The sequence below is a fragment of the Podarcis raffonei genome, chromosome 1 (assembly GCF_027172205.1).
Source record: "Podarcis raffonei isolate rPodRaf1 chromosome 1, rPodRaf1.pri, whole genome shotgun sequence".
In the NCBI taxonomy this organism is placed as follows: Eukaryota; Metazoa; Chordata; class Lepidosauria; order Squamata; family Lacertidae; genus Podarcis; species Podarcis raffonei.
Window position 1 is genome coordinate 66,567,327 of NC_070602.1, and position 15,206 is coordinate 66,582,532.

Below are 15,206 nucleotides of genomic sequence, written 5' to 3' on the forward strand. Positions count from 1 at the left end.
AGAGAGAGAGACTCTTGAGTACTCAGAGAGATGCTGAGTAAACATGCACAAAATTGCTAGTGTGAGTGAAATTCAACATTAGCCATTTTCAGAATACATCCACTGAAATCAATTGTCTTAAGTAACTTATCCACTGATTTCAGGCAGTCCACTATGCATGATTTAGTCAGATTTCACCCTGAAGTAACCATGCAACATTAAATTTCTTCAATTTAGGGTTTTATATTAGTACTCATTGGTACTAGGGATTCATGTGACCTTTAGCATATGACTGTAATATGTACAGCATATACATAGCATATATGTAGCCTTGGAAGGGAGCCCAAGAGTTATCTAGTCCAACCCCTTGCAATGCAGGAATCTCAATTAGATCATACATGACAGATGGCCATCCAACCTCAGTTTAAAAAACTCCAAGGAAGGAGAGTCCACCACCTCACATGGGAGTCTGTTCCACTGTCAAACAGCTCTTGCTGTCAGAAAGTTCTTCCTGATGTTTAGTCGGAATCTCCTTTTTTGTAACTTGAATCCATTGGTTCAAGGTGCTAGCTTCCAGAGCAGGAGAAAACAAACTTGCTCCATATGACAGCCCTTTAGATATTTGAATATGACTATACATGCAACTTTAGACATTTTGAAATGAGATTTTGCTACTAATTTCTATTTCAAAGCACAAAATGTTTTAAGTTAAAGTTTCTACACAGCTTAAACAACTTGATAAATTCAACAAACATCATATTCAGGAATTTGTTTATTTTTGGTTTACAAACAAAGGCACCCAATATTTCTATTTTATAAAAGCTTATGATTTAAAATTTTGTTTTCAGAATCTGTTCCTACAGCAGAAAGCTACATTGCAGGGTAATGTTCTTCTATGGTCCCAAATTTTAAAGTTCTGGCACACCTTCTGAGTGATCCATTTCAGAATGCTCTTCTCTCACTTTAGATTGGATAGTTTCTTCAAGTCAATTAGACTTTTCAGACTAATACCCAAAATTATGAATCTTGTTTATGTTAATTAACAAGTTTGAAATTACTGAAGTTGCAACATCAGTATGAACACCAAAACTGAAGGAACCTTTACAATCTAGATTTATGTGGAATGCTAGAACATTATTGCGACATAGTTATGTTATTTCTTTGTATGAGAAAACTAGGTAACCATTCAAATTAAATGGAAATCCTAGGAATCCAATATGGCAGCCATACTGGAAGTTAAACTAGTGTGGAAAATTAAACAATTCCATCAGTTATTCAGAGATCTTTTAAAATCGTAGTATGGATCCCGGTGCAATTTTCTCAGCTGCATTAGCTTCAGGAGTAAGCAGTAATTTGTTCCATAAAAACAGTACAGTGAGAAAATGAACTCAGCATCTAAGCATCTTACAATTGCCTCTCACCAAGTTCAACCACACACACACGTACATATATACACAAATCAAAGTGGCTTGTTGGGTTCTAGGCACCTTGTGCAAAAGTTTACAACGTACTAAAATGCCAAGTAAATATTCAAGTTCAATGAGAAAGAATTAGGGGAGCAGCTGTAGCAGATACAGTAGGAATATTGCACCCAACTGTAAAACCTTAAATCACTAAATCCACAATTTATTGTATTCCAACACTGTAACACCAGACTCACACACTTCTTAATAGTGTGGACTTCGACTATGTAACATTTTGTATCCCTGGAAAATTATATGCAGATCTTTTTTAAAAAAACAACAACTGTACATTAAAGTACTTAATAAGATAAAATATTTAAACTTCAACAAGGAAGCTCTCTCTCCAAAATCAGATGCACATTTGCATGAAAGAAGTTATATTTCCACAGCAGCAAGACATGCTCTATATGTGGAATTATAAGTATAGGATGCATGTGCTTCGCGTAACTCCTATGGTTCATTCAGGATTCATTCACAATTTACTTAGGCATATTAATCAAAAAAAACAACCCCAGGTGTAATAGAAGTTAATCGGTTTGCCACCACACAAGTATGGTAGATTATATCAAATAAAAAGAATGTTAATGATAGCAGAGAATTGTGTGTAACTATGTTTAACAGCTTAAGATTTTAATATTATATGTACTTAATTAAATCTTAGAGCAAGGACTGTTGTAAATGCATTTTTCCTGGTAAAGCAACATGCAGAAAAATACATTTAACCTAGTACCTATTCAGTTATTTATATTTTCTTCATTTCTATTTTCACCATTCCCCCAAACTGTGCTGAGTTTTATTTAGCATAAATATCAATTTCACCCCTTCAGAAGTAGTGCTCGATAATTTGGTTTAAAATTCTGTAGGTAATTTAAGAAATGTGGCATTTCGTAAACAGATTTATGCTCTAAATCACTGAATAAAATTTCAAAGTTCCTGATTTCTTCTGCAATAAAAGGAAAATACTAGTGACTCGTAATGATGTGGTTCCCTTGTGTGCAACTTCCAAGGGATAAATTCAACTCTTTCCTTGGCCATACAAACAGTTCTAAGCCACAAGTCAGAAAAACATGCAGAGTAAAATGCTGTGTACCAGCTGCAGTTTTCCCCTTGAAGGATCCCCGCTTTTTCAAGTCAAGGGATTGGAAAGGAGAGAAAAATAAAAGACTAACGAATGCCCAACTCACAATCATTTACAAAGATACCTCTCTCATAAGAATAACCAGACAAACCAGTTGCAATTTTAAAGTCTCAAATAAATAGCTCTACCATCTAAGCCAATAATTTGTTCACCTTAACTAAACACACTTATTTGCAATAAAAATTAAGTTTACTATGTTAAGGCAGATTTTAATTTCAATGCATTCCAGAATTGCACAGTTACACTGGTCAGTGGCCTAAAGTTCTTCCTCATACAGAGATATTAAATTCATTTGGATATTTAACCTACATATTTGCCTAATGACAGATTGATCCAGTACCAGCCATATGATCTCCACAGAAATACACAATTAAGCATCACGTGTACTGTACTGTATTTCACAATCCAGATCTAATATTTCATGTTTTTACAAAAGACGAGATGAGTAGGTACATTTTAGGGCTTTATGCCATTAGACCACCATATGCATAGATGTCCTAATTCTAGAATTGCCATCTTTAATATCTCATAGTGCTGGATGCTCTGAAGTAAGAGAGAAACTTGTAACAGAGGCTAACGACAAAATACCAGATGTTTCTTGCCATTTGTGATCTTGCAATGAAAATACGCCAGATGAGGATCACAAGCACTGTATTGAAGCCATAACGAATGTTCCTTAGCCTAGGAAAGCAAGGAAAAACAAGATGTGAAAAACACAGGCTGACCCACAAGTAAAGTTAACAACTGTAAGATGAATTGGCACTTGATGTCCGCCCCTGTTGACTAATAAATTGAGAAGTCTAACAATCAGCTACTTGTATAAAGTATGCATTATACAATAAGCCAGCCTTTGTCAACCTGGTGCCCTCCAGATCTTTAGGTCATGCTGGCTGGAGTTGATGGAAGTCTGGAGTCTTAAAAATCTGAAGAACATCACATTACCTATTCCTGCAATAAGGAAATAAGCTGCATCTTTTACCAGTAGATGTTTTCTTTCATGTTTGTCATAGAAGTCCCTACAGATAACCCAACCAGTAACGTTTTCAGCTAAGAAATGCCTGGCTCTGGTTTGCAAACTGGAGGGGAAATATCAGAATTCCCCCAGAATTCCTTACCTACCAATCCAGGAGTGGTTTCTAGAAGACAGGTACATAACTTACAAGTGTTGTGAGAAAAGAAGGGCAGCAGTTCTCCTTTCTTCACTGCATACCAATGCAATCTCAGAGCACAAATCCAAGCCTCAAATTATTCTTTACTATAGTAAAACTAAAAGTAGCTAGGATATTTGTGGCCAGATTGTCTTCACAATAGCTTCCAAAAGTATGATCAAACAGTGGCAAATGTGTTTTTTCAGCTGTAGTATATACCGTACTTCTTGCTTAATGCCTATATGGTTTGGAAGGTAGACAACACAAAATGGAGTAAGCATCCTAGTATATGTTATCTTTCTAGTCCATAGATCTGGGTTTGATCAAATCCTGGGATAAGTTTAGAAACAACCTACCTAGGATTTTGAGAGAGGCAGCCTCAGAACTGGTAGAGCTTGCCACTGTCGACACCAAGAAAAGGGAAAGAGGGCACCTCTGTGCAATGGCCAAAAATTTCAGCAACTGTGTGTCCAACTAATACAGTTGTGAAACATGACACAGACTGTGTGCTATGGTTGTAAGGTCTAACAGTTAATGATAATTACTGGAGTATAAATGCGTAATAATCATGACTTGTCAACTACCTGTAACAACAACAAGTCTTACAGTATTAAGTCAAACTTCACAAATGAAATGTAACTTTTAATTCTTAAGTCAAGAGCACAACAGATTAAACTGTTCATAGCTAACATCATGTAAGAATGTATGTGCACAATACATTCATGATTTCCAGTCCAAAGTAGAGTCCAGTTTTAATAAACACCTGGGCCAAACCTAGATTTCTAGACTCCTTGTGACAAGACTTGTCAGTAAACCAGCTGAGATGGTAAGCCTTCCCCTGTTAAACCCTACATGTTGCAAAATTCTTAGCTTAGCTGCTCACTTACATACAAAAATCATGTTATAGCACTGTTTTTTATTTCATATCACAATAGAGCATATGGGTAACTCTAGATTTTTTGTGGTGTCAACCTTTTTTTTTTTAAGCTACCCAATATTACTGCAACTTTCCCCCCAGTCAAATTTAATTTGGAAAAGCAACAAGAATGGTGGGGTCATCAAGGAGATTAAATTTTCCATTTGTACAGGTTTATGTACTTTACATTTTGTGATATTTTGATTTCTATGACTTCACAGCAGCTATATTGTTATACTCCAAAAGGAAAATTATCAGTAAAAAATTTTTTTACTTGCATATGGTGTCACAATTAACACCATCCCTCAGGTATTATATCTGCATGAGAATTCTTTGATCCCAAAACCAGACGGATGCAGCATTACCCTCCTCTGCACCAGACATTAAAAGAGGCAGTAAGGTTTCAATTGCCATTACCTTCTAAAAAGTAAAGAATAAAAGTTGAGGGCAGAACTTGAAATCATGCTATAGTGAATTTCCCATCAGCACAAGCACCGCAGCTTGCCAAGCAGAACAATCTCCTCTCGTGTGATATTATGGAGGCTCTCCTGACACCTGCCCCCACAAGTAAAATTATTTAGGGAGTATACTAGAAAAAGGAAAAGCTATGTTGAACAAGTGGAAGCCCTTGTGCAGAGCTTGCACCGATTGGACTTGTTAGGTAAATTCCACCCATAAACTATACATACTTATTCAAGTGTTTCCGAGCTGCTGGGAGACCAGACATTTCCTCGTTCAATACATATTTCTTCGTTCCCATGCAGTAATTTTCCATATATTCTGCCCAGTGTAGTTGTCGAACATCAAAATTAAAGATCTGTCACAAAAAGAACGAACAGTATTATGCCAAACTTCACAAATGAAATGTAACTTTATTCTTAAGTCAAGAGCACAACAGATGAAACTGTTTCATAGTTAATCAGCAACGCTGGGGAGAGGAATGCTGCGCTGCTCTGCAGCCACCAAAACCTACCATACCCGGATTGCTTCTCCACCAGTGGTTGAAGCAGCAGGGCAGGTGGGGGCGCCACCACTTTCATTTCCACTCCCTGAGGTGGCTGCTTCACCCTGCCTCACGGGTGGGTCGGATCTGCTGGACTACAACTCCCATCATCCCCAGTTGCTATGCTGGTTGGAGTTTATGGAAATTGGAGGCCAACAACATATGGAGTAAACCATGATGGCTACCCCTGCTCTAAAGGCACCAATATTTACATCATTTCACATCCAAAGGTGCTCCCCACTATAACTCTACAAACTGTTAATCAAGAGACATGCAGAATCAACCTGAAAGGATGACACCTCCCCCCACTTCAAGCTAACTGGGGCATTTAAATTTCCCCCTTTAAAAAGGTTTGTAGAGTTATAGTGTGGAGCACCTTTGGATGTGAAATGATGTAAATATTAGTGCCTGTAGAGCAAGTGTAGCCATCATAAGCCTGAATGGCCTGTGTGCTGATACAAACAGGGGGAGGGGTTAAAAGCGCATAGCTGATATTAGTTCTACCTCAGAGTAGGCAATAAAGCGGTGGTCCCTGTAGTCAGTCCTACATTGTAAGGTTGGAGAATGCATAGCCATTGTCACAATGAGCTTCTTTGTGAATTATGGGTGGAAGGGTAAAGAATCACAACCAAACCACACTGTGCTATTGAAGGAGCCCAAAGTAAGGTGGTGCCAGCAGAGAAACAATGTTGGTGCAGGGCTGGGGCACAGGACTGTGACAATCACAGCACCCTAGTTCAGTGGCAGAGCACCTGCCTTGCATGCAGAAGGTCCTAAATTCAATCCTTTAGAGATTCTGTTTCTGGTTAGAACTCATTGAGGCACTACAGTTCCAAGTTATCCTTGCTTTTGCCAACACGTAACAAGACTTAAAATAGGCACACATACTCTTAAAACCTTGTTACTGAATGTATTATCTTAATCCATAATCACAAACCGCTGCATATTAAGTTTAGTCCTAGTTTATGTTAACAAGCTGAACAGAAATTAGTCTCATAGCCTACTTATTGTTTTCAAGCAGATTTAAACTACTGAGCTATCTTGACATTAACCTTTTAATCTAAGATTAAAATGATTCAGTATCAGATACCTGCATAGAGTATGACAGTCTTCATAATTTCAAAAAATAAAAATCTAGCTTCACCAATTGATCTCAATTTCAAATATTTAAAGTTCATTCAAACTCATTTGGATTAGCTGCACATATCAGGAATGCTAGTGCAGACAAGGTGTCTAGCATTGTAAATTATTTTTTATAAAAGTTAAAGCAAAGAAAGGAACCAAGCACACGATTATACTATAGCTTGATTTTCTCCTATTTTCCCTGTCAGCTATTCTTTCTTTGAAAAGCTTGACATGTCAATAGTACAGTGAGTAAGTCATTGCTAAGACAAAAACAAATGTAACTTGCCTTTTTGTCTTCAGGACTCAGCTGGCTCATGAGCATATTGACGTTATCTGTGTTCCAGTCCCAAGAATTACTGGTGAAATATTCTAGCAACATCATAGCCTTGTGAAGACGTGTTATTGTTTTCATCATCCTACAGTTCAGGGAAAGATGTTATTCAAGAAAATGACATTTGAAAAACTACATGTCTAAACTCAGATCCTCTAATTGTCTCCCAACCCCAAGGCACTCAAGTAAATTTAACATAACTAGAATATTTCTGCATTGCATTTTAATAAATATTCTAAGGAAAATGATGAACTACATGCTTAGACAGTATAGTGAAAACTAGATTATAGAGAGAGACTTAATATGAAGTAGATAGAGTTAAAGAAGAAGAGAAATATTATCTAGTAGTTTTCATTGCCGAGTCAAGAGGGGAAACACTGGATTCAAAAATTTATCTGTAACTTTCTGGCTTGACCAAAGCTTAGCCTCAATCTACAAAGGGCAAACTCTAGAGACAGATGTCCTTTCTCTATTTCTCCACCGCTCCCAGAAAACTATTTCTGTGGATAGCATCAAAGGGCAGCTCCCCTGCAACAGAAAGTGCCCCTGAGTATAATTCTCACACAAATAATATGTTGGGTATTTATTTGAGAATCAGCACACCAGATGCCCGCTCCCATTATTCCAGAGGCCAATAAGGAAAGTTTACATTACATAACAATTCTCCTTTCCAATATCATCACGTTACACCAACTGATGCAATGCAGTATGCCAGTTCAGATGTAAGGGTTTACTACATAATATGCAGAAATATTCTATCCATGTTCATTGCCTACCTGGGGCAACAATGAATAATTTGTCTGAATACAGTGCATTCTATTATTAGGATCAACATGGAAAGCAGCTTTTCTATTTTAAAAAATATGTTTATGTATAAATTTGAATCCAGGAAACTGAATATTCATTTTTAAAATACATTTTTAGTACATTTGTAAGGAAAATTAAGTTCTGGTGCATATTGTCTTCCTAGAGCAACAACTTATTCCACTGGCACCGGCTAGCCACAGCCAAGAGCATACAGTGATTCTACACGTACATTTCCAGCCTGATCCTTAAAATGGAAGGCACTGATGATAAAGAGCAAAGAAGATGAAAAGGGGAAAGGGACGAGAAAATAAAATCAGCATCTGTATGAAACAGCTTTAGGAAAGACTGTGGTTGTTTGCCTATACTGAGCAGGATGGTCAAATTCTACTGTGTGTAAAATATTTTATAATTTAAATAAAAGAAGTATGTTTGGGGGAAAGCTATTTAACAGGAAGAACTACATCCCAAATACAAATAACTACCTACCAGAAAAGCAATACAAGACAATGAAACTATGCAACACTTTCTCCTATTAGGATTTTTTAATATACATTTCTTCTAAGGACCTAAAATGTGTCTGAACTACAACAAGGGAACTTGTGCAGCTCACCCATATTATGAAAAGCTTAGCCAGAGCTCTTCTTTCCAAACATTCATAAGCACAAAAGTCAGAAGAACAGAAAAATACTGACTATAAAGATTTTTAGCAGTAATTTAAAAATGCATTACATTCAAGTACACTTGAAGTTAAGCACGCAAGCTTACTAAGAGTGAGTATTTTACTTTCTAGATGAACAATTTTGAGTTTCAATTCCCTGGGCGACATCCAGTGGGGCTTCTCACCAGCAGAATTGATTTCTTCTGGCATAACAGGAGTTCCTCTTCCCTTCCCTGAACTGCCTCAAAATCTGCTCTGGAGGGCTGTGAGTCACTAGACCAGAGTTGGAGAGGAAGAAATAGAAAGTCTGCTCTCACAGACTTCGCTCTCCCCTGGCTACACTTTCAAGGCACTCCACAAAAGGAAGGAAGTGGGAATATTGGTAGCTTGGTACTTTTTGCTATGAAATAAATGCTACTGATTTAAGCTAACCCCAACTGTGGCCGCTGTACCAAATACCCCCTCTCCTCCCCACACATGCTGCTGCACCAGTGAGAGGTTAAGCAGTATAACTTCTTTTTCTCTGTACTGAATCTCCAACCATCCAGCTTCAATGGATGAACACAGCTTCTAGTATTAAGCAGGGGAGCATATATGTGGGCCAGATTCAACCAAAGACTTACGCTAGGGCAACAGCACTTCCTCTCCTTCCCCTAGTTGCTCCTAGAGGGGTTGGGAGAACCCCCAGAACAGCACAGGGGAGATGACACGAGGGGAACCTACCATCTGGCAAGCTGAAATGATTTCACTAACACAACGCTTGACATAGTGCAATGTTTCTTTAGCTTTCTCTTTAGAATCTTTAGCTTTCTCTTTAGAATGCTTTCATAGGTTAATTTTCATAGGAAATGATCTAATACACCCACTGAAGACCCCTGTTTCCAAAAAGCCTATATTGAGAAACACCTTTGTGCGTTGTGGAGTCTTCTAATGTGTGCTGTCGGTCAACAGAGAATGCTAGCTAGGTCTTTTACTGCAATTCTGAAGATTCCCTAAAATACGTTCAACATTTTCTCTTCAACCACAGGTGTAAAATCAGGAGTGGTAGGCAAACTGTTTCTATTGACGTTTTCCTACCATTACTGAACTAATGAGATACTGAGCAGTGTTAATCTCATAAGGAACTCGATGATGGTCTGGAAAAGTAACAAAAAACAGTACAAAGCTATGCATATCTAGCCAGAAGTCAGTCCCACTGAGTTCAATGAGCTTTACTCCCAGGTCATTTGTATAGCAGCAGCAGATGCCCAGTGGTTTCCAGATGTTGTTGGACTCAATCTCCCATCAGCCCCTGTCAGCCTGGCCAATGCCCATCCATAATGTAAAGGACTGAAGCCTAAAGTCTTGTACATAGATAAGAATGTTGTTCTACATACATACATAAATACATACATAAAATTTATGTAACTGGCAAGAATGTTAAAGTTCTTCCAAAACCAATAGAGCAAATTCCTCTGGATCGGTGCAACAGAGCAGAAGCATGCCTTTATGTGTAGCAAGTCTACTTTGATGGACCTGAGAAGCTGGTATTGGCAGCTGAGAGAATGGCATAAAGTCACCAAATTCCAAAGATGTAGGCATAATACTTGCCCATGCTTCCACAATAGCCATCAAGACAATGCCACAAGCAATAAAGCATAACAAGCATTATTTCTGTGCATGAACTAACTTTTGGTAAAATATGCTGATGCTGTCACAGAACATGGACAAGTTTTATGCTGGAGCTTCTAAAGTCAATAGAGGACATACCAAAATATGCATTTGTTTTTTTTTTAAAAAAAGTAGTAGTATTGCAAATGCTAATTTAACTTTGAAAAAAACAGAACTTGACAGTTCCTCTGTTCCCTCAGATCTCAGTGGTGGTGGTTGTTGTGCAGTTTGAACATCCATTCTGCAAAAGAAAGCTTGAAAATCGTGCCATTTTAAAACTATAAAATAGGAAGAATAAAACTATGCAATTTTGACGAGTTAAAGTAAACTTTTTGCTTACTTAAAAAAGGTAGCCAGAAGAATTATAAGCCGAATGTCAGTGAGATAAAATGTGTTAAGTGACTTGTATCATCCATTAAAAAAACACACAAGTACACCATGATTGTCATCTATATTTATACAGATGGCAATATATACATATATATTTATTTATCTCTTACATCTCCTTGCCCTCCCATTCCATTTCAGCTTATAATTTCAATAACAGTGCTAGAGTGGAATGATTGAAAAGACTTAGAAAATGGCTGGGACTGTTAGATTCATTGTAAGAAAATGAACTTCATACAATCACTAAGTCCTAAGAAACATCCAGCTCTTTTACTGTTATTGTTGATGCTTCTATTAGTAAATTTACAGAAGAAGCTCATGCCATTGATCTACACCGCCAAAAAGCTTCCATCACCTTTCCAGCAAAGTATTAGCCCTTTCCTTCTTACCACGGTTTCTGACCTGTCAACCTTAGAACAACATCGTATAACAACGCAGGAAGTATGTGACCGACTGTAGTCCAATAATGATGTTTAAGGGGGTTGGACTGGAGTTTAACATTGGGACGCCTTATTGCTTGTTCTAAAGGATTCCTCTTGAATGTCAAATTTATGTAACTCTCTGTAGGAAAAATAAGGGTCACAATGTTTTGAGCAGCTCTTGTTCAAAGAATGAACCCACAGTTAGGTAGCAAATTCAACAGCCTTAGACATCTTGATGGTTTAGCTACTTAGCACATTATCCATACTACACCATTTTCATGGCCTGAAGTCAAACATCTCTGTGGATTTAGTGGCACATTCAATCATAATAACAAATAACATGTTAATGTGTTAATCGTGTAAACATGGGTTTGTCATGAGGAACAGAAGACAGAGCTAGTCACCATTACCTTGGGCTTCTTCCTGTAATCCTGAGGTAGATATCATACAGGAATGCTGGGGCCTTATGGCTTACAGCAATCCAGTAGTGATATAAAAGGTGATTGGAGGTTAGATTTACATTGGGCCGTCTGAAGGCCTGTTCGAGAGGGTTCCTCTTGAAAGTGGATATTACATGGTATTCTAAGAAAGAAAAGTTGTGTAACAGCTTTGATAATAACCATTTAAATGTAATGGACTTCCATGGACATAACATACAAGTACTATTCTCAATGAATCAAAGCACATCTTTCGTACACATCTTTCACTAATTAGCAATGTTCAGCATTCATTCGGTTCAACTGTCAAGCCTAAGTAGTCTCTCTCACTGGAATTCTTTTGGTGCTTTTAAGTGCTCCACTGACTGCAGCTTCATTTCCTGTTCTGTGCTCTCTCTGTTCCTCTTTCCTACTTAATTATTAACCTTGTGTTTGTAAATAATTGCAAATAGAGCTCCACTGTCTGACACTATGCTGTGACCTATGTATCACACAACAATTTGTAAGTTGCATTACAGATTAACCCAACATTTTTAATTAGCTCAGGTATTAAACACATCTGAATTAAATTAAGGAATTGTTCATTAAGGTTTATTTTGGGTTCTCAGACTGAAGGCCTGAATCTGTAATCTTGTACTGTCTTAACCCAACTTCCAGTGAAATAAAGAAGTGTTCTTACAGTAAAAAGGAAGTCCTCCAGAAGAGGAAGATTTATGCACTGCTTTTGACATTCTGACTAGACAGAAAAGAAGATGGTAAAGAATAATGTTAAGATTATATGCAGGCTATTAATTACCTGGGAAGAGATGCTGTAAAAAATAATAATCCAGAGATGTAAAACTTTAAACCAATTATGTTAGTACGGTTAGAAATTGGAAAATAACTTAGTCCTATATAACTGCTTTTTTTATATATCACTGATTCCTCAAAACTCAGCAAATCCCATTTTCTCATGGGCTGTAAGTTAGATAAACTAGTTTTACCCACCCACCGCTATCCATCAACTGCTGCTACTCAATATCTAGCCTTGAAACATTTTTTTCTCCTTACAGCTTATCCTTCCCATATTTTAAGCATTTAACTAATGCTCATTGCTATTGTTTTAACATTTTAGTGTAAGCCACTTTATGAGGTTTGCTTGAAAAGCTACACAGTGGTATCTTGATTCTTGAATGGCTTGGCCCCCGAACAAATCGGCTCCGGAACGCCGCAAACCCGGAAGTAAGTGTTCTGGTTTGTGAATGTTTTTTTGGAACCCAAACGTCCGATGTGGCTTCCGCTTGACTGCAGGAAGCTCCTGCAGCCAATTGGAAACCATGCCTTGATTTTTAAATGGTTTCGGGAGTCGAATGGATTAAGTTCGAGAACCAAGGTGCCACTGTACATATAATGCCTGCAAACTCCTCACTGGTGCAGAACTGCAACTCTTGGCCCTCTTCCCTTTAAGAATCATTATAATGTGCTTTGCTCTGATGTTATAACTCTGATCAAAGTACTGCTATCAATTGTAGTCCAATACTTAAGTAAAACCAGGTGTGTATATACACTGTGCTAAAAAAAAATGTAGGAGCTGGGTACTGGTGCAGTTCAATTTGGTAGAAAAATTGAAATATGTGGGCTGAATAAGTTATGAAAATCTGCTTAATGTTTACATTGTTTTGAGTTATTTATTTTATATTTTTCACTATTTTGCATATTTTGTTCTAGAATCATGGTTAAAGCTAAAGGAGTTCTACAGACTACTGAGGCTCTGCCCTCAAACCACTGGTAAATCTCAATCACCATTCTGCCCTCTGTAATTTCAGCAGCTATTACCCTCACACTGAAACACTGCTTTTAAGCTGTTTAAGGGTTACATGTTCTCTCTGAAAACTCATGCATTTCTGTGGAACCACAGCATAAACACACACACCACTAAGTAAAGCCTCTTTTATACTATATTGTATTTTTATTACTTTTGTAATGCTTTAAAAAGGCAAATATATATATTTGAAATATTTGGTACACATTGCTCTAACACTACATGCATACACTAAAATGCTGTGTCACACAATGTATTTTCAAGCATACGTAGCAAAACAATCTTCTCCCCTATGAGCTTAATGGTTCTAGCAGTCTAGAAGGACAAGTATCTATGGAGAGAGCATATTTATTTGAAAAGCTGCTCCCAATCAGAAAGCAGGGACAAATCAATGCTTGGTCCTTTAAAAGCAATTCTTATTTTTTTTTAGTGAATCTTCATGCATGGCTTTCTAAAGGTTCACCAATAAGTTAATTTATTAAACTGCAGAGGAAAAAAAGAAGGCATACCAACTTCACCCCAATGGAAGGGATTGGTGCCACCCGTAGTACAGTTGTATACCATAATATTTCTTGGTCTGAAAAACAAAAATTAGTTAAATTATTTTCTATATTATCATTCCTCTTAAGACAAAAGAATAGTTCACATAATAAAAAGCAAAAAAAGAAAGAAAGGTAAAAGTAGCTAACCAATACCACAGCAAATAAAGGTAAAGGTAAAGGGACCCCTGACCATTAGGTCCAGTCGTGACCGACTCTGGGGTTGCAGCGCCCATCTCGCTTTATTGGCCAAGGGAGCCAGCGTACAGCTTCCGGGTCATGTGGCCAGCATGACTAAACCGCTTCTGGCGAACCAGAGCAGTGCACGGAAACGCCATTTACCTTCCCACCGGAGTGGTACCTATTTATCTATTTGGACTTTGACGTGCTTTCGAACTGCTAGGTTGGCAGGAGCAGGGACCGAGCAACGGGAGCTCACCCTGTCGCGGGGATTCGAACCGCCGACCTTCTAATCAGCAAGTCTTAGGCTCTGTGGTTTAACCCACAGCGCCACCCACATCCCTACCACAGCAAATAGTAATATGAATAAGAAGCCAAGGATTTTTTTTTTAAAAAAACCACTTTGTAGTGTAGCATTTATAAACTGATTCAGTGGATTTATTAATTACTCAACACCAATCCTGGCCCAACTGTACTGGCTGCCAACTGCTTTCCGGGCCCAATTCACAATGTTGGTTTTTACCTATAAAGCCTTGAAACAGCTTGGGACCACAATATCTCAAGGACCACCTCTCTCCATATGAACTGACCTGCACCCTGCACTCATCATCTGAGGCCCTTTTTCTTTGTGTGCACCTTCTGTGAGAGGTTGGGAGGGTAGCAACACAAAAATGGAACTTTTAGGTGATGTCTCCCTGCTTGCGGAATGCTCTCCCTATCTATAGGCGCCAGGCAAAAACATTCCAGGCCTTTAGCTAATTAAACAATCTGACATTTTAAATGGGGGGGCATTATTGTTTCTGTTTGTTACTATGTTCCTATGTGATACATTTTTGCTGTTTTATATTTTATTTTTATTGGATTTTATTGACCTAGACAAAGGCCATGGCAACATCCAAAGGGGGGGGCAGCAGTTGCTACATATGCAGTAAAACCACGGTCAAATCCACCAAAATATATTATTAAACAGAATAAAAAGTAATTTTCTAATAAAATGTGTAAATTAGATCTCTGAGTACCCACTGTGACTGACCACTAGCCCATCCAGATCTTTCTTCCTAATCTTCCTAGCTGCTAAGTCATAGAGGGCCACTCAACACATTCCCCTGATGGAGATATAAATTGCCCTTCCCTGGTTCAACCAATTGATGAATGGAACACCTGTGTGTGCATAGGCATTCATGTGAGTGAGTGTTTGGATAATAAAATAATAAAAGTAGGA

The 15,206-nt window shown here is 37.9% G+C and overlaps 1 protein-coding gene across 9 annotated transcripts in view; it reads right to left on the reverse strand.

Moving 5' to 3' along the window:
* Positions 1-738: 738 nt before the first annotated feature.
* The window catches only part of FAR1 (fatty acyl-CoA reductase 1), a 36,600-nt gene continuing 22,132 nt past the window's right edge, over positions 739-15,206 (reverse strand). For 6 of the 9 annotated variants that reach the window (XM_053390900.1, XM_053390865.1, XM_053390919.1 and 3 more), the window contains 3 exons: positions 13,775-13,842; positions 11,438-11,609; positions 6,960-7,188 (listed from right to left, as the gene is read on the reverse strand). In XM_053390900.1, coding sequence (XP_053246875.1) covers positions 6,975-7,188; positions 11,438-11,609; positions 13,775-13,842 — 454 coding nt within the window. In that variant the 3' untranslated portion in view covers positions 6,960-6,974. Of the gene's footprint in view, positions 3,262-5,333; positions 5,462-6,959; positions 7,189-10,994; positions 11,167-11,437; positions 11,610-13,774; positions 13,843-15,206 lie in introns of those variants that run through there. The other 3 variants (XM_053390874.1, XM_053390930.1, XM_053390938.1) reach the window with 2 other exon arrangements.